The 18,739-nt window shown below is 43.3% G+C and overlaps 1 protein-coding gene across 1 annotated transcript in view; it reads left to right on the top strand.

The window, feature by feature from the left end:
• Positions 1-16,738, top strand: part of FRMD1 (FERM domain containing 1) — a 37,484-nt gene extending 20,746 nt beyond the window's left edge. Inside the window, exons 6-13 of the mRNA XM_077811822.1 lie at positions 1,112-1,267; positions 4,084-4,149; positions 4,340-4,408; positions 4,595-4,769; positions 12,302-12,637; positions 12,780-12,908; positions 13,700-13,779; positions 15,944-16,738. Of these exons, the coding sequence (XP_077667948.1) occupies positions 1,112-1,267; positions 4,084-4,149; positions 4,340-4,408; positions 4,595-4,769; positions 12,302-12,637; positions 12,780-12,908; positions 13,700-13,779; positions 15,944-16,231 (1,299 nt within the window). The 3' untranslated portion in view covers positions 16,232-16,738. The remainder of the gene's footprint in view (positions 1-1,111; positions 1,268-4,083; positions 4,150-4,339; positions 4,409-4,594; positions 4,770-12,301; positions 12,638-12,779; positions 12,909-13,699; positions 13,780-15,943) is intronic.
• Positions 16,739-18,739: the final 2,001 nt, after the last annotated feature.

The following is an 18,739-nucleotide window of genomic DNA, read 5'->3' as shown; positions in this document are numbered from 1 at the left end:
TTGAACTCTGGACTTGGCTCCCAGCTATAGCCTCGTGATGCTGTACAGCTGCTGGCTGATAAGATCAAGAGTGACACTGACAGAGCTCAGCCTTCTTGGTAGGATGATTATAGTCACATGAGGCCTGTGCACAGGGAGAAGCAGGGAGTTTGTATAAGAAGGCAAAAGAAGAGCTTAATATAACTATGGAAAAGACTCTGTTTTGGTCACTGTCCATATCCTTGCTTGGGCAGTTTGCTCCCTATTGAATATTCTCAGGTGCTTTGCACAGTCTAGTTTTAAATGTCCTGCGTAATAGGGCTTTGTGAAGAAGCAAGTTTAGCATAAATTTCCTTCTACCTCTGCTGCAACTGTTCCCAACCCAGCCTCTCCTATGTGGGGGAAGGCTTTAACATTACCCTAGAATACTGTATTATTCTACAGTAACACATGGCTGAGTGGTCTGAGCACAAGACCAGGAGCCAGAAACTCCTGAGCTGTAAACTTTGGCACTCATTGGCCCTGGGCAAATCACTTAACTTTGATGCGAATTTTCCCATCTGTAAAATGGAAGGATAGTAATACTTGCCTACCTCCACAGAGGCAATGGGAGGTGTATTTAGTTGTTATTGATAAAGCATGTGAAGGTGAACACTGCTAAATAAGCACCATGTGTAATTATTATTGATGCATACATTAGCATTTCTGCAGTGTTTTGGGCCCTGGCTGCAGAATACAGCAGTATTTTAGGTAGTATTAGATATTGCTGCCTGTAAGTGTTTAGCAAAACTGAAACCTGGAGAAGAATTGCCAGGACTAGAGAATACAGATATTAAATACCAAAAACGATGGTCTTATTGCACTCAGGTGTTGCATGTTATGATTTTGCCACATACTTAAGGGGGACCTATTCAGAGACATTATTCTCTAGTATCTTTTGGGCAAATTTAAATGCTGACTCTTCAAGGAGAGCGAGAGAGAGAGTTCTGTGAACTTACGTTCCTGGTGGTGGTCAGGTTAACTGGGAAAGAGCTTTCGTTTCCACTCTTGTTTGGTCCTTGCTGTTGACCCAGCTGCCTTCTGTTGGGATCATTGGAAAAAGTGCTGACTGTCTCTCTTTCCTTTGTGGCAGATAATTGCAAAGAGGGGGAGTGACTATATCTTGAAGCATGCTCCAGAGATGCACCAAGAACAGCATGGTCTGACTGCTAAAGATGCAATCCTGAAGTTCATTAAGGAGTCCTGTTTACTGGAAGATGTGCCTGTCCATTATTACAGATTACAGAAGGTTAAACAAACAGCTGCTTATTTCATCCTTTTGTCAAAGATAAATGCGTTGTTGGGTTTCTTTTCACTTTATAAACATTGTGCCTCTAATGTTAAAAGCAGAGGCTTTGCCACATGTGGGAGAGAATTCATTTGTATCTGAGGCGGTTCCACTGATATGCTCAAATACAGTTACATGGCAGACTCATTTGGTAGAGAGGAGGGAATACCTTTTAAGTTCGCAGCCTTTGATTCACAGCCCCCCAAGTAGGTCAGCCTCCCTTCTCTAGGAGTAGTTTGGAGTCTGCTCCCATTCCATTGCACCCTGTTCTGTGTAGAGCCACGGCAATTACTGCAGAGTATTTTTGGGTGCATCTGAGGGCTGGCTGAATATGGGGTTGTGAGAGGGGAAAACCTTGAGAAGCCATATGTTATCAGATGAGGGAGATGGATTTTTGGGGGTTGTTGAAAGGATAATCTAAGGGTCTGTCCCATGGCATTCAAGTGCTGTGAAACAGTGAAAGAAACTTATTTGTATTATCATAGCACCCAGTCATAGCCTGGGACCCCTTTGTGCTAGGGGCTTTACAAACACAGGACAAAAAGACAGTCCCTGCCCCCAAAGAGCTTACGGTCTAGCTCTGAGTGTGCCCAAATGACAGTTTTTGTACCTTTGTTCTTGGTGTGCATATTTTTCAGATTGGTTTGGTTTGATTTTTTTTTTTAAATCTAGTTATTTTATTTCCTTTTTGCCAGCTACTCCCTCCCCTCCAGTCTCCCCAGTTGTTGTTTGCTCCCAGGCAGATGTTGTTACACAGTGGGGAGGTGAAGAGGTGCCTCTTGCATTTTGACTTGATAAGTGACCTAGTGTAAGCAGTGGAAGGGCAATATCCAGAGTCAGAGCACATATTCACCCCTGCGTGAGTTTCCTTTCCCACTTAGGCAAGCCAGGTCCTAGGAGATGCACAGGGCTTTTCCTGAATGCACATGGTCCACTTTGCCAGAGCTTAGTGAATAATTTGAAGGCTTCCTGATCCAGTCTGTCTTTCTGTGCTGGTCACATTCAAGCAAGGTTCTGTCTAGGAGGCACCAAAAGCTTAAGAGGCCTGTTTCATTCCATTAAATCTCTGAGATGCTCCACTTACTGGGAAAACATCAAGAAGAAAGTTTCAAGTTCTCTAGAAGAAATAAGTTCAAATTTGGGATCAGTTTCTAATGGTGTTGATTTAACCTCTCATGAGCCACATCCACTCCTTCATCTTTTCCCTGCTTTGACTCTAATGCCATTAATGATTGTCATAAGACAGTCTGGCTTGCACTTGAAGGCTATAAGAAACGCACTGGCAGGACGTGATACCATTTATGTCCAGAGGCATGACAGGTGTGAAATCTGTTGTCTTTAATGCCTGAATTCCTGTCTGTCTTGAATTGTAGCATAGTTAACTGTTTTACATACATTGCTATGGCCACAATGCATTGTCCTTCCCACTGCCACCTCCACCACAGAGGCAAGAATACTGGCATGAGCAAGTTCCCCTCCCCTCCCCCCCCTCTGGATGATGAAGCACCAGCCCATTTGGACAGTGTGTCAGAGGAGCCAGCTGCTGGTGGCTTGTGTGACAGTGCATTGTGTCAGCTCATGGGAGACGTGCGCTTAAGAGCAGTCTCACATCTCCTGGTGTCTAAGCTGGCGAGGCTCACATCTGCTTCCTGCATCCCCTCTCCAGGCCAATTTATGGATTAGATAAAGCTGACACCTTTCAAACCATTTTAAATTAGACTTCCACCTTCTGCCTCCCTCTTTTCCCACCCCATCCCCAGTAGAAGGAAAGTTAAGTATAGTTGCATGAGGCCTGTATCTTAACCAGTGCAGGATGGGAATAGTGGAAGTTTTATTGTTAAGGTCTGAGCTTTATTACCGTGGTTTGGAGTTATTCTGTTTTAGTTCCCAAGAAATTCCAACCCCTCCTCTGATAGGGGAGGTGTGTGCGACTCTCTCTATCTCTGGCATGTCTTAGGAGGTATATGTTGCTTAAGGAAATAAAAAGAATCCAGAACGTGTTTACACGAACTAATCTCAAATAGAATAGAACTGCCAATGGTACAGCACATGTGTCCATCAAGTTGCAGCACAGGTACAACAGGATAAGGATCCTAATAATTCTTTAAAAGCCTTAAGTATAAAACTGTGCTACAGCATATACTGAGGTCAGAGAGAAAATGCTAAAAAGTTAGACCCAAAGCTGCGTTAACCAACACCCAAGTCATTCCACCTATGAGGCTTTATTAACCCCTGCTGCTGAACTGCACCTCCAGGTTGCAGCAGGGCCATTAGTGGGAACATTTCTGCCCTGGCAAGGAGGACCTGGGACAAGCGAACCTAATAAGTTTGTTTCAGTCTCTACTGTGCTGTGCAGATAGGGGAAGAGTGGGCGTGTTCCTGGGGATAGCAGTGGAAGCAGATTGAAGTAAGGGGCAATCGGCTACAAATAACCACTTTGTTAAATAAAGGACTGGGCTCTAAATTCAGTAAAGCCATTGGATTCCACTTCAGTGACTGCATGTTGTCTTAGGTGTTCAGTATGTGGTGAAACTCTCAAGACCCCAGCATGAAAAGAACTACACAAGTGTGATATTTAATTCAGTGCAAGTGTTTTTCAATGTGAAAATGGACGCACAAAACCCAGCCAAACGGGAAGGGGGACATATGAAATTCTAATAACTTGTGCTGAATTGGGATAACCTTGTTGCGGCTCTGTTACAGTACCTACCAAAGTCAGGGCAGGTCTCTGTGTGTATGGGTTACCTTTTTGACCTCAGACCTTTATGTCCTTGTAGGATAAGAAGGAAGATCGCCCGACAGTTGTCCTGGGCCTCACCCTTAAAGGAATTCACATCTATCAGGTAACAGAATGAAATGAAAGCTATTGATATACCATTAGCTCCATCTAGCCCTCAGCACCCCCTTCTCCCTGTCTCCTTTATGTTCACCAGACTCTGTATTTCACATTCTTGATTGCGTGTGAATTCCTTGCAACCCCTCCCCCCTTATATATGCTAGCCCTTGTGTCATTGTGTGCTTGATATGTTGCAGGAGATGAACCATGTCAGCCAGCTGCTCTACGACTTCCCCTGGTCACATATTGGGAAACTTGCGTTTCTGGTGAGTGTAGCGGAATACAGACCATCTGTCTGGAAGGCAGGCAGCCTGGAACCTGGCAAAGCTGTTGGCTTGCCTGCATTTCCGTGCTAAGCTTTACTAGTAAAAATAAAAATGTGTTGATCTTTGCCACTGACTGAAAACATGCCTCTCCTCGTTGTTCTGGGATCACTCTTTCTGTTTGTTCAGGGGAAAAAATTTGAGATCCAGCCGGACGGTTTGCCCTCTGCCCGGAAGCTGGTGTACTATACAGGTTGCCCTTTCCGGTCACGGCACTTGCTGCAGCTCCTGAGCAACAGCCACCGACTCTTTCTGAACATCCAGCCAGTGCTGAAGCAGATCCGAAAGCTGGAGGAGGCTGAAGGTACGTGATGGGGAGCAGACCCCTTTGGGGAGGGGAAAAGAGCCAGGAAGGTAGGTAGGTAGGTTTGTTACTGTTACTTCATAGTGGCTTCTTATTTGATAGCCTTCCTGTCATGAAAGTGAAGATGGTGAGAGGAAGGAGAGTGGATCAGGTTTGTTCCCATTGGTTAGCATGAAATGGTTATGACTCCCACTGCAGGACTTGGGTTTTCTCTTACTAGAGACTGTGTTCAGGAAACAAAGGGAGATTTCCTCCTCTTCTGAAGTGAGTGGTGATTCTCGCTCGTTGGCTGCTCAACTCACATAAACTTGTCACCTTGAGATATTTTTGATATTTAGTAAGTTCTGAAAAAGATTTGAATTGTAGGATCTCCAGTTACTCAAGGTATGCTACAAATCATGGTCACGCTTCTGTATTAAAGGTTCCATTTATGAAGGGTTGCTAAATGGTTAATCAATTGCTATAGATTGATAGAGTCCAGCTGTTCAGGAGGTTACTTCATAACCATCTGGAACATGTTTGTAACATGAGCAACAACATCTAATATATTTTTAAACATACCCTTAATATATAAATTGTGATTAAAATGGTACGAGCTGTCAATCCTGTGGCTTCCGGGTTTAAGATGATTCCAAGAAAGGTCCAGGAAGCAACTTCTTCCTGTGGTATAGTATTGCTCACTTGGGTTAATTATGGGGAATTTACATCTGTCTCTTAACCAGTGAGCATTGGCTATCCTGAGTCAGGATACAGGGCAAGATGACCCATTGGTCACTTCTTGTATGGTCCTTTTCAGTGTTCTGTTTTTTGTGTTAACTGTTAATCACAATTACCGTGTGTAAAGGAGGTCACTGAGGAATATGGGTTCCAATCAATGGCATGTGACCGTCGTCCGCTAAAGAATGCTGTTAGAACACTAACACAATGCATGTGGGCAGGGTAATGTACGACTGCCATTATGGAGGTTTTGCACCTTCCTCTGTGGTATCTGGTGCTGACCACTGTACCAGACAGGATATTGGGCATGATGGACCATTGGTCTCAACCCAGTCTGGCAAATCTTTTAATATTTGTGAAAACAAAATGCAGCAGGTTTGGAAATACATAAATGTCAGGAGTCAAAGTGGGCTCTATTTGTGACACTCACTCACTCCCCCTCCGATTGTTCTTTCCCATTCGCTTCTGGCTTATTTAGAACTCGATTCTGTGAGGTGCTGAGCACCAACTCCCATTGACTTTAATGGGAGTTCAGTGCATACATAAAAATTCCGTTTCTTGTACAGATTTCAAGTCCTATCCACACAAGAAAATTGACCCATTGCTGATAATGACTGTGAGCAGTAAGTTCCCCCAGGACTAGTGTTTTGGAAATAGCTTTATCCCCTCTCCTATTCTAGCATTTAAACACCTTTGAACACCAATAAAGGAGGACCCCTGCGGACAACTGTTTTCAGTGATGGGTCAGTTTCCTACTGCAGATGGGCTCAATCTTGCCACCGCTGAAGTAATTGGGAGTTTTGCTTTTTAAAAGCATGGGAGCAGGATCGGTCCCTAAACTACTAAGTGCTTGGACATACAGAACCTACTTTCTCGGCCTGCCACACAAGCTACCTTGCTCATTAAAATACTTCGCACATTGTCTTAATTTAGTGAGACATTTTCAGCTCCACAGAACTTATAACTGGTTATTGTTTTTCATTTTAAGAATGATCATTGCAGGTTGCCTAGCTAACATAGCTCTCAACCAAAATGTGTCTGTTTTACTCCACACCTGGGGTGAATCTCTCCCTATCTGGCTGCTCTAATTCACCAGATCTTAGCTAAGATGTAAATTATGCATCTCAGAAATAGTGTTAATAGCCAGCTGGGTGTCCCCTAATCCATCAGAATACACAGTATATAAAAATGTGGTACTATTTTTGCTTCTGTTGGTTTTTAATACCTAATGTATGATTCTTCTTCCCTGCCTCATGTTCTTGGTGCTCTGCTGATTTACAATCATTTGGATTAATATTTGCTGTCTGTAAATAAGTTCAAATGTCCATTAAATGGGGACAATGATACTAACACACCCTTACAAGCCTAGGGGCTATGTAAGTGCTAAGTATTATGAATTTAAAACTATTAATTCTGAATGAACACATGGCTAACTGGAGGGGATGACACTTCAGAATGTTAAATATGCAGTCACTGTTATACAACTTTACTTTAATAAAAAAAAAAACAATCCTCAACTTAACTTTGCAAGCCCTCTCTCAGTGGAGCCACAAAATCTAAATCAAAGTTAATAGTCAGGACTTTCAAAAGGGACAAGTGGTGTGGTTGGTTGGTTTATTTATTTATTTTTTTGGATTCCCAGCTTGACACATTACAGGGCCTGATTTTCAGAGTGGGGAATACTTTTCACTCTCTGAAAATCGGTCACCTTCAAGATTACTTAAGTTGGGCACCCAAAATTCCTGTTCACTGAAGAAGAAAAAAAAATTAGCCAGAGTTTGTGCAGCTTCATTAGTTCCTTTTCCCAGCAAAACCTGATAGACCCTTTAAGTTCCCAGCTGTTCCTGATGTCATGAGCAGCTCCTCTCTCCATGTTCAAAAAAAGCTATAGTGGCTCAAAGTCGAATATCTCTGCTTCAGTGGACTTAGCCACTGAAATTCCTCTCAAATGTGGAAACCAGGATTGTTTGAAGGAGTGGGAGGTCTGTTACACCTCACTGTTGAGAAGCAGACTGAATGGCATTGGAGTAGGATGACAAGACTTTCTAAGGAGACAGTTGGGATCTGGGGTGGGAGAGGGACTTTTCTTCAAGTTCTTCCTTTTTTTTACGTTGGCTTGAGAAGGAAAGGTGAGGAGTGTATGGAAGAATGGCTGGGAACAGCTTGCATGGAAAAGAAGAACACTCCTTCCTGGTTTCCCTGTCTCTTTCAGTTTGGTATCTAAAGCAGTAGCCCTGGCAATAATTTCAGTTGCCTAAGGTTAACAGTATGTACAGCCACAGCATAATGACTCATTCAGCCAGCTAGGCTTGTATTTTAAAGTATTGCTGATCTCCTGCTCCTCCTCCTCCTCCTCACGTAAATCCAGTATTGAAAAGTGATTCTGGGAAAAAATCCAAAGAATCCATTTGTCTTGGGATGGGGAGCACTTTGTGGACGCTCATGATCGCCCTTATTTATCTTGGCAGTTGAACTGCTTAACGCAAACTAGTGAGCATGAGGGTATAAAAATGGGGGAGAGGGGAAGGGTACAGTTGCCTGCTTTTAGTCCTTAGGAAAGCTGTGTGATATCCAGAGCTCTAGGCATTAGACAGAGCTCAACATAATGTGGAGAAGACTGAGGTCATGTCACTTAATGATAGGTGGAGCAGGGACATTGTGCATTGCTTGCAAGGAAAAGGCTGAAGTCCTTAAGAATCTGGATGTTAAAGCAATTCATTGTATAGGATAGCTCCCTTCTCTTCCCACCTCCTAAAGGTTGTTAAAAAGGACTTCAGTAGGTTAGTTCACTTCTGTTGCCCACCAGTAGAAGATGGGATGTAACACAGGCATCCACCTTGTGATCTGGTTCAGTTTCACTTTTTTCCTCCTTGTTCCTTTTTCTGCCACAGCCTTGCCCTCTTACTGTTGAGTTTGCTTTCCTCTTTCTTCCACCACAGTTACACAATGGATGCAATTAAACACAGCACTAAGCACTAGTGACAAGTTTGAGGTGACCGGTATGCCTGAAGGGAGTGGGGGGTGCAGAAGAATGAGAGATGAGGTGGTGGGGGGTGGGGGGGGGGGATAAACCAGCAAAAGGAATGTGATGGTAGCTTACATATGTGTGAGTGCATAAAGGGCTCAGCAGTGACTCACTAAAGAGACTGTCTTAAAAAAAAAAGAACCTAAAGCTCTGTGGTATGTGGTTCCCAACCCCGCCAGACTTCACAAGTCCTCAGAGGAAGGTGGATTAGAGCTGGCTTTAGCATTCGCTGAGCCCCAAGCAGGGGTTGGTGAAAATGGGCCACATGCTGCCTCCCTTTTCCATCCCACTGCCAGGTAGGTAAGTTGTTTCGCTGTCTGATCTTGCTTGCAGAAGTGGGGAGAGGGGGAAGAGAAAGTGATTATGCTGGCTCAGGGAGTGAAATCTGCATGGGGACTCCAAAAGCCAGTAAGTCGAGCAGTCATCATCAGTGCTTGGCCCAGGTTCCAAGCTGCACCCAATATCTACTGTTACTTAATCTCTCTGTGCCCCCATTCCCCACCTGTAAAATGCGGGGGATTGCACTTAAACATCCTCACAACATGCTGAGACGTATGATCTGAAGTGTGTGGATACTAGGGTGACGGGGGCTATATAAGTACAATAGGTAGAGGAATGGGAGGCACAGAGAAGATGGTTGAGACTCCCCGGCTTGGGACTGATTGCATATTTGCTCTGCCATAGTTTACAGCAGCCCTGAGGCTGCACTAAAATGTGCCTGCTGACCGTTGCCTTCAGAATAGGTGGAGCACAGTGTGAATCCCTTGCCTCCTGCATGAGGGAGTCTTGCCTAGGCCTAGCTGGGTGTCCACTCCCAAACATGACCACCCTTTCAGGCACTGTGACAGTCTGGTCAGGCAGCAGTCCAGACCAGTTGGGTTGACAGCATTTGCCCTGCAACTCTGTGCCTTTCAATGCCTTGCTACTGTAGCACCCAGCCTGGGATACTCAGTCAACAAGTAGTATACATGTCTCACACAGCTTTGGTCTGGCAGCTCTGACCCCAGCCTTGGTTACAGCCAACAAGGTGACCCCAACTCACTCCCAGCCCCAAACCCTGTGCTCTGCAATGTCCAGCCTTCTCCTGGACAGTTCAGAGAAATAATAAAAATTTGTTCTTGTAGAGACACAAAAATACATCACAGTTCATTGACTTAACTGGAGTAAATGCACCCTTTAAACACTGCACTGAGTTGGTTTATAGTAAATAAAAGAAATTTATTAACAAGAGGATATAGGTTAAGAGATGCCAAGTAAAAGCAATAACGTTAAAAAGGGTCACAAGCAGATAAAATTGTAAAATATGCATCTAAAAGTCTAGAACTTAATTTAGCAAGGTACAAGCTTTGTTCAAGATCTTTTTTCTCACCTGTATTTATTTCCCAGAGACTTCAAGCACCCTTAGCTGAAGGACCCGTCTTTCTCAGCTCACAAGAGTTCTGTTCCCTTGTCTGTCTTGTGATGTATGCCAAAGATTACTTCTCTCCTTACTTACATCTTCCAAAGTTCAATGAACTTTTTGCCCTAATGCTGGTTTCCCCCCATCCCCCTGCTGACTTCTGTGTAAATGGAGCTCCCATTGTTTCTGGTCACACCATGCTTAATTTATGAAGGAGACAGGTAAATAGCTGCCTTCTCTCCTGTCTGGAAGGGAACCTGTTTCTCCCTATTAGTTTTAAAATCTGGGCCCACAATATCATTAAGAATCCACATTTACCCATATAGTATTGTTACATATATTGCACAACATTACTGTCACCAGTATGTCCTTAGCTTTCAGAAAAGACCTCACTCAATAATATTGTATACAGTCTGTTGATTCAACTGCTTATCGCTTGAGGTTCAGCCCCCTGTGTTCACAAATAGTAAACCTTTGAAATGGACTCTTTGAAAAGTAAAACCAAAACCTAGCTTCTCTCTCCTGCTGGGTGCAGATGCCATGCTCCCTTCTCCCCCATTTGTTAGAGAGGTTTGCCTCCCCCCTCCTTGTGAGCTTAACGGGTCTGTTTACACAATATGTGAGCATATTCTCCTTCTCTTTCACAGTACTTTGGAAGCAACCCCCAGGTGGGGAAAACACAGTTCCTTTGTCTAAGACAGACCTGTTTACCAACTGCCTGGCATACCTCGTTTAAACACTCTTTAGTAATCATTCCAGCGTATGTCCTAACTCTTCATAAACATTGCAGACATGCATCATGGAAGAATATTAATGATCAGTGAGTTATTAGTTCTCAAATGATACCTCACCCAGCATATTTTGCACAAAGCTTATTATGATAGCGTGTAGGATGTGACAGGGTGCTTGGTGTCACAGCTACTCAAGCCCTCTCCTCTGGGCTGTGCCAGCTCTCTTTGCCTTGCAAGTTAATAATAGATGCACCCCAGTCCCCAAGCCCCTTTGAAGCATTCCCGTGTGAAACCCAGCCCCTGACACTGGTGAAAGGATTGAGATTTTACTAGAAACAAGAGTGTGATGAAAACAAATGGTAACTTACAATACAAAACAAAATCATAAAATGTGAATGTGGATCTGCACTTAATAGTTACCTTTCTTATCTAATAAAGTAGGTTTTCCTCCCCTAAAGTTTGTCTGTTGCAGAGCTGGCTGGCTTCACAGGAATCAAGATCCAGTATTTAATGAGAACACCCCTGTTCCTCAAGATGTCTCTTCAGTGCATGGATCCACAGTGTCTTTCCAAATTCTCTGTTATAAAGAAACAGGTTTTTGTCTTTACTCATAGGAAGGGTGGTCTCCTGTCTGTTTCAGTTGTTCGCAGTTGTCTCCATTGGCTTTCCACTGAAAGTCTTGGAGCAAGGCCAGTCAGTTGAACCTTGCATTGCATCACTGGCTAAACAGGGTGGGGTGACACCTCCCTCCTGCCTGAATGGGCCATCATGAGACATATCCCCTGGTGACTAACTTTGTACTCCCAGCCCATAAAGTAGTCATGCAGTATAAATACATAATTCCTTCAATATTACCCATACAGATACCGTGCAATGAATATGAACCTTGATAGGTTACAAGTTTCTGTAGATACCTTAGATGTTACTCCTTATGGATAACTATCCTGCAAGTCGTGTTTGGTGTCCATGAGCTTGTCAGGTCTGAGGTGAGAGTTGTTTGTGAAGATCAGGGGACTCTTTGCCAAGGAGCCTCTGTGTCACATGCAATAGTGTTGCAGACCCACCATCTAATCTGTAGATTGATGTAGGAGCTGATGCACATGGGAGGATCTTTGGCTGAGGAGGATCTGTTTAACTTTTCAGCCCTTCTGTTCTGCCAGAGTAGTGGAAAGGGGCTGAAGCAAAGAAGAAAATTTGGTCCTTGTTTGTGCTGAATACTGGCCCTGGGGATGGTCTGTTCGGTGTAGAGAGCCAAGCATCTCGCTATCGCTTGTTTGAATGACCCCAGGACCTGCTATAGAAATTTGTGGGGAGGGACCCAATTAAGATATGTTCCCAGTGGGGGCATAGCCTCATGTTCCCTTTCTTCCACCGCCTACCACTTATACACAATTCCCTTGTGCCCCTACAGTTGCGCCGAACCCACCCATTTCTTTCAGATTATGGGCCCTTCACTGATCAGCGTGCTGAGACCGCAACAGACCACAGTCCCACATTAAATTCAGGACAGTCTCCCTTCTTGAGGGTCCTACTCCTTACAATGGTTTTCTCTAGAGCAGGAGTCATGGTGAAGAGAATCAATTAATTTTAGGACCTCGGTTTGGATTTAATTTCTTTTATCTCCAATTGGTTCCTTTTCCCCTCTGCCCCCCGTCTGTAGAGAAGAAGCGTTATCGGGAATCCTACATCAGTGACACTCTGGAGATGGACCTTGACCCCTCGGATAAACACTCCCACAGCAGTGGAAGCAGTGGGGGCAGCCGGAGGAACAATAGACTATCTCGTCAATCAACTGGGAGCCACGGCAGCTCGCACACGTCTGGCATTGAGGCTGATTCGAGGCACAGGATGTCAGTGGAAATGTCAGTGGATGAGCCCTTTGGTATCGAACGGGTTCATCGGAAGGAGAAATCATGCAGCTCGACTGTTAGCTATGGCAGCTCTGGCATTGGCAGTGGTGGCAAAGGGAGAGCTGAAGATGACTCTCAGGATGACGGTAAGGAAGTTGGGGTGGCGGGGGGCATGTGGTGTTTAACAACCTTGGTCCCATGCTGTTGTGCTAGAAAGGAGGAGGTAATGAAACTTCAAATGACTTGGTAGAGCAGAGACCTGACATTAACCGCTCTTCTCTCTTCCAGAGGTTGAGCTGGCAGTGGATGAGCCAGAGGAGGTGCCTGTGGATGAACCTGTAGAGAGAAACCAGTTGGAGGAGGCAGCTAAAGGAGAGTCTGTCAGTTCTCTTGCTTTAGATGCACTTTGCTGTCAAGGTGAGTTGGCTTTCTGTAGTCATTCCGTGCGCCTCTCGAGGTTGTGTGTAGTTTCATGGAGATGTGCGTGGCAAGCACAGAATTATCCAGAAGAGATTCCAAGGCAGGCATACTGGGAATTGACTTTCAGTGCTACAGTTCAGTTATCTCTTTGTGGCTTAAGACCAGACTGGAAGCGAGGTCCTATAGAGGTGAAATGCAGGTGTGCTATATTATACGGCAACATAGTCCCTGTCTTCCAGAATGGCCTCTGTTTTTCCCTTACCCATCTCAGATTTTTTTTTTTTCAATTGATTCATGAACATCTCTTCTGTGTGACTTGAAAACGTATGTAAGCCTTTCCAGCAAAGGAATTAACTGATGTACATTATGAAAGGCAGACGTGTTCAATCACAAATTGTTGAGCTTGGTGAGGTTCTGTGGCCTGTTATGTTAGGCCTCCAGTGATCATAGTGGTCCCTTCTGACCCATGAATCTGTCACATTCCAAGCGTTAAAGCCGGGTGAGAATGATGTGAATATGAAACTAGGGAGTTGAAATAGCCCTGATAATGCTGTTTTTCTAATTCAGCCTTTTGGCCTCAGCCCTGAGATTGAAAGACCCATGAGTATTAGTGACTGAAACAACATCTGTGAGTGTCTTTCAAATGAGCTTGGGAGGTGCGTGGTATGGGACTAGCTGAACGTTGTAACTGTCTGAGGAGATATATTGTAAATTGCCTTTTCACATGAACTACTGTAAATGTTTCAGTGCAAATCTATAATCTGAATTCCAATCTCTTCCTCTGGCAGCCCTTAAGCAGAAGCCTCTCCCTGTGGTACAAGTCACACTGCTAAAAATGAGAGGCCAAAGTGTGGAATCCCTTCATCAGGTGAGAGGAAACAGCAGGCTAGTGGATCTGACTGTGGATATTGGGCCAAATTCTGCTCTCCTTTACACAACTTCAAATCAAGTCGGAGGGGCTACTCTGGATTTACTCTGGCATAAGTGAGACCAGAAGTTGACCAGTAATTACTACTAGAGATGGGATGAGGAGGCAACATTTGGATCCAAATTTATAATGAGAAGGTTTGGAGTGAGCAAGACTGAAATCTTGCAAACTGTCCTTAGATTTAGGCTTCCAAAAAGGAAACAGAAAATAAACCACTTCGAGTTTTGAGTCCAAACCAGAGCCAAGACCGTTTGGGTGATTTTGGATTTGAGAGGCAAACTCAATTTCCTCTCCGCTCCTAAAGTTGGAAGAGGTTCAAAGCTGAGGGACTGGTTTTGCTCCATCTGTAATTATTACTGTTTGTTACATTGTGCTGCTTGTTTGCTGAAGTTTTCTGTGTACGTTTTCTTTTCCCTAAGTCTCTGAGAAAAAGAAACTATGTATGGTAAAAGAATGTACTGTGTCTTAAGCAATACTGGCTTGCCCTCTGAAAAACATCTTACATTTAAAAACTTCTCTAAACCTTTTTATATTTCAAAGTGTGGCTATAGTAATAGAAAAAACTTTAATATGACTCTATCATGGGGATCCCCAGTTATTCCCCCCAAGTCCAAACCAAACTTGCTCAGCTAAGAAAATCTAACTCTCTTTTCCCCCCCTCCCTCCCTCCGCCCCCCCAAACTGCGAACACACACACGCTAATGCTCTCGCTCTCTAAAAAAATCAATCTGGGTCTTTCTGCCTCTTTGGTCAACAGTGATAAATAATCTCCAATTGGAGTTTACCTGTTTTTTATTGATCCATTAGGCTAGACTAAAATCCATCTTATTCTTCCAAAACTGTTGGTTCTTCAGGGCAAACCATTGTAAAAACTTATTTCTGCTGTCGAGTTGAATAGAGGTGACTCGGACACACAGGGAGCAGACGTGTTCAGTAAGATGTGCTGTTTTACATTAGTCTGTTTCTGACCACACACTTGCAGTGCTTTCCACTGGTGATATTCAGTCTATTTTGGCCCCAGATTCAGACACCTTAAGAGTTTTTTATAAGAATAGTTCTGATTTAAATATAGGTTTGATAACACATTTCAAGGGATCTTTTCTTTCTGATGGCTGCCTCTTTTGCCAGCATATATATGGAATAGTCAATTTGTGACTTTGGGTCTTTTTTCTTATATACAAGGCTGTGTAACTGAATAACTGTATTATCGGTAGGATTTTCGAAAGCACTCTGTGTTTGAATTCTTTTCTCTCAAGGCAGAGCTGGGGTGGTCAGCCTGGCATAGCAGAAGAGTTGAGCCAATGCTGAGTGCTTTTGAAAGTGTGTGTGTGAGAGAGAGAAATTAAATAGAAATGTTTATTGTGTATATATATATATATTTATCGATACATGTGGACAAAGTTTTATGTCTGCATTGATAAGGTAAGTATATTTTGTTTGAATGCTATATTTCTAGAATTTAATCTTAAAACCAATTTAAGGAATAACTATCAAGAGCCAGGGCTGGTCAGTAATTCCTCAGTAAAGGCCAGGTCACTATTGCTCATGCTAAATGAATTTAGCCTTTTTAAATGCTACTGCTGGTACACTGCTCCGATTTTTCCATTTCTGCATAATGTGTGGATTAATTGTACTTGGCATTTGTGTTAACATTAGGCACAAAGGTCATCAGTTTTCACAGTTGCTTTCTGAACCTTCCTTTTAGCTCATAAAATCTTAGTGGACCCAATCCCAATGTTTTCTAGTGCTTGTTTTTCATATGTAGCCAGAAGCTGACCTCCCCAGCTCTGCCAGGAAGTGCCACTTCAGCCACACTTAACTCCTGTCAGATGCTCCATTCATTGTACTTGACACTGGAGACACAGTGTACAGAGATCAGAATCTGAATGAAATAGAAGGGCAGTTTAGTGAATTCACAATTTCATCATGGTTCACAGCTTCTGCATGTAGACAGTGCCCTTTAAAAAGCTGATGGGGAGGGGTGTGGTTTGAGGGAACAGGAACAGTTTAAGGATGAGCATTAGGAGCCAGCATCCTTAGGCTATGTAATGCTGTGTTTCAGCTCATAGTCATTTCCTCGTTTTGTGTCTTACTGAACCGTCAGGTGAGACAGCCTAAAGACAGGAGCTGCTCAGACCAACACAGCCAGAGTTTGGATGACATCCGTCTTTACAAGCATCGGCATCCACCACTAAGCTCCACGTTATCTTCGGACACCTCCCACAGCTACACATTTGGTTGTGCACTGGAGGATAAGCTGGCCAACTACGGCTGCGTTTATTCAACAGCAGACTGCAAAACCAAGTCCGCCCTCTATGGAAAGAGATCCATGAACTGCCTGTCTCTGGATCTCTTGGGAGAAGACCAGCTGCCGGAGGAGTTTGTAGTGTAGCCAGGTCGGCAAGGTCCTAACCAAGGAGACTGCTCATTAGGGAAATAAAAGCTACTATATATACCTCATCAATGCACGATACATTGCTTTTGTACTCGCAGGTGATTGGTAAATGACTTTTGTACCCTATTAAGGGATATATAAGTAGTGCCACAACCCAACAAACCTGACAAAAGTGCAAGTTTATTACAGGGGAGCACTTTAATTAAAAAAAAAAAATACTGGCATTGGAATATCTGTCCTCTACCCAGCGCACTGTTAAAATGGACTGCCCCAATAGAACAGACAACTTTTTTGTTTAAAATACCAGTGGACAGTTGACCCAAAACATCTAATAAGCTAATAGCACAGAGAGCACATTGAATTGACTTCCCTGAAAAGGACTACGGATTCCACATTGTTTTGTTGTTTTTTTTAAGCCACCTACTTCCTGACCTTTTGTGCCCATAATGTTGCACTAATCAAGTGTGTTGGTCCCCTTAAATTCACTGTACTGAGGCACCGCTGTCAACTGTCTGTTTTCTCCTAGAACATATCTCAGCCCATCAACAACTGGGATGGACCTTCTGTAGCTCTGTAATATCTAGAGCCCTGTCCTGCTCCCTTTGAAATCAGTGGAAGCTTCACTGTTGACTTCACTAGGAGCAGGATCTGCCCTATTGTGGGTTTGTTTCTAGATTCCCTCCCCAACCAAGCCAAAAACATACCAGCAATTGTACCACTGTTTTTTTTAAACTGCATTTTAGAGCAGCGAAGCGGGAACCACTGGCCACTAACTATTGCTACAAACCTCCACTATTGATCCCTAGATACAGTCTTCCTCCTTGTTATTGTTGGAAAACAACAGGATGACTCCGCTGCTTCCGGCAGTTTGGATTTTGAGGAAGTCATGAAGAAAGTGCTAATTGATTGGCTTTTCAGGAAAGAAGTGTGGCTGGAGAAGTTGTCCAGGTATGATCGCATCTACTTGAATCAGGGCACTTTTAAAAAAACTCAATTCCGTATAAATTCACCCTATGAGTTTTGGAGGCCGAACATGGAGAAATAGATTTCAGAGGATGGCTAAAGTAGTTAATAGTGATGATGCCCACTTTTGATTTTGATTGGGGCATTCAACTGGTGAAGGGTGACTGTAAGGCACCTGATGATAGATGTTTGTGGTGGTTTCTGTGTCCAGAGGTTATGGTTTGGGGTTTTTTTGAGTGCTATGGAGCTGTACCAGTGTTGTGTGAAAGGATACATGCACTGGTACTATATGATAAAAAGGGCTCATATTAGGTCTGGAGATGAAATGCTTTCTGCCTTCATTCACAAAAGTGATGCTATGTTATTTTGCCCCCTTTTTTTCCCACCTGCAGTACTTAGGGGAAAAGGGAGTGACACAACCACCTATAACCCCATGGCCATGCTGCATCCTGGCGAAATGGAGAAGAATGATGTAACGAATCAATGTTCCATACATCCCCTCAGCAAAGAATAATTATTTTAGAAAATAAAGCAAAATGTCATCTTGTTGACTTAAAAAATTTGAGTACAGTATCGATCTTGCTGCACTAAAGAGTTGAAAATAGTTGAATCCATGTAAGCTGCAGTCAGACAACAGTTAAAATTCACTGCAGTTTTGAAAGTCCGTTTGCTGGGCCTTTTAAGAGGAAGATACTCACTGTGATCCCAGCACAAATGGAAAACTGCATTATATTACCATCTTAGGCAGCAGTCAGTTGGATAGTTGCATTGCAAGTGAACTATTAAAATAACCAAGTCAGAAACTCCCTGATCTCAGTTATGGTACAAGATTTTCATGCAGATAGGTATATCTCACAACAGCAGATGCATCAAACATTGCTCTGTTGAAAATGCCAGTTGTCCTATTGCTTTAGATGACATTTAACTTACTATACATAAGGCAAGGGTTCTTGGTGTTGTCTTCATTTTTCAGTCATCCTTTGTTATCTTGAGAAGGAAGTGATCTTAAACTTAAGATGCACAAAACCAGCCATGTAGCATGCTCTCAATATGTCATTCTCTCTGACTCAACATATTTTGCTGTATTTATGGTCAGAAAATGTTTAGAAGGTATTTGATGGCTGCTTGAGTGCATGAGTAAAAGTATATTGTACTTGCTGTGTGTATGAGAATCTTCACGGTTGACTGGTAACTCTGGAACTCCATATCTTGGGTCAGTCCGTGATGGAGCAAAACTCCCTGTGAAGTCACTGGGAGTCTTGTTGAATTCGATTTCCCCATTCTCAGCACTGTGTCCGTGGGCCAGATCCTGCACCCACTAATGTAATGTCATTGAATACATTCTCTTAGTCGAATAGATGCAATACTGACCACAATATGTATTTTTTGATAGGCTAAGACACACTATCGGTCACCTGTAACCATGTTTTATTCCACTGGTATTGCTATTACTTCACAATGCTTGAGAATGATTTGTATGATGCTGAATTCATCAGTTTACTTTGACTATCCCAGCAAAGCGCAAAACCCTTCTATATCATA

Source organism: Eretmochelys imbricata, chromosome 3 (genome assembly GCF_965152235.1).
Source record: "Eretmochelys imbricata isolate rEreImb1 chromosome 3, rEreImb1.hap1, whole genome shotgun sequence".
NCBI classification, from domain to species: Eukaryota; Metazoa; Chordata; order Testudines; family Cheloniidae; genus Eretmochelys; species Eretmochelys imbricata.
Note: the sequence above shows the minus strand (reverse complement) of the source record. Positions and strands in the feature narration are given on the sequence as shown.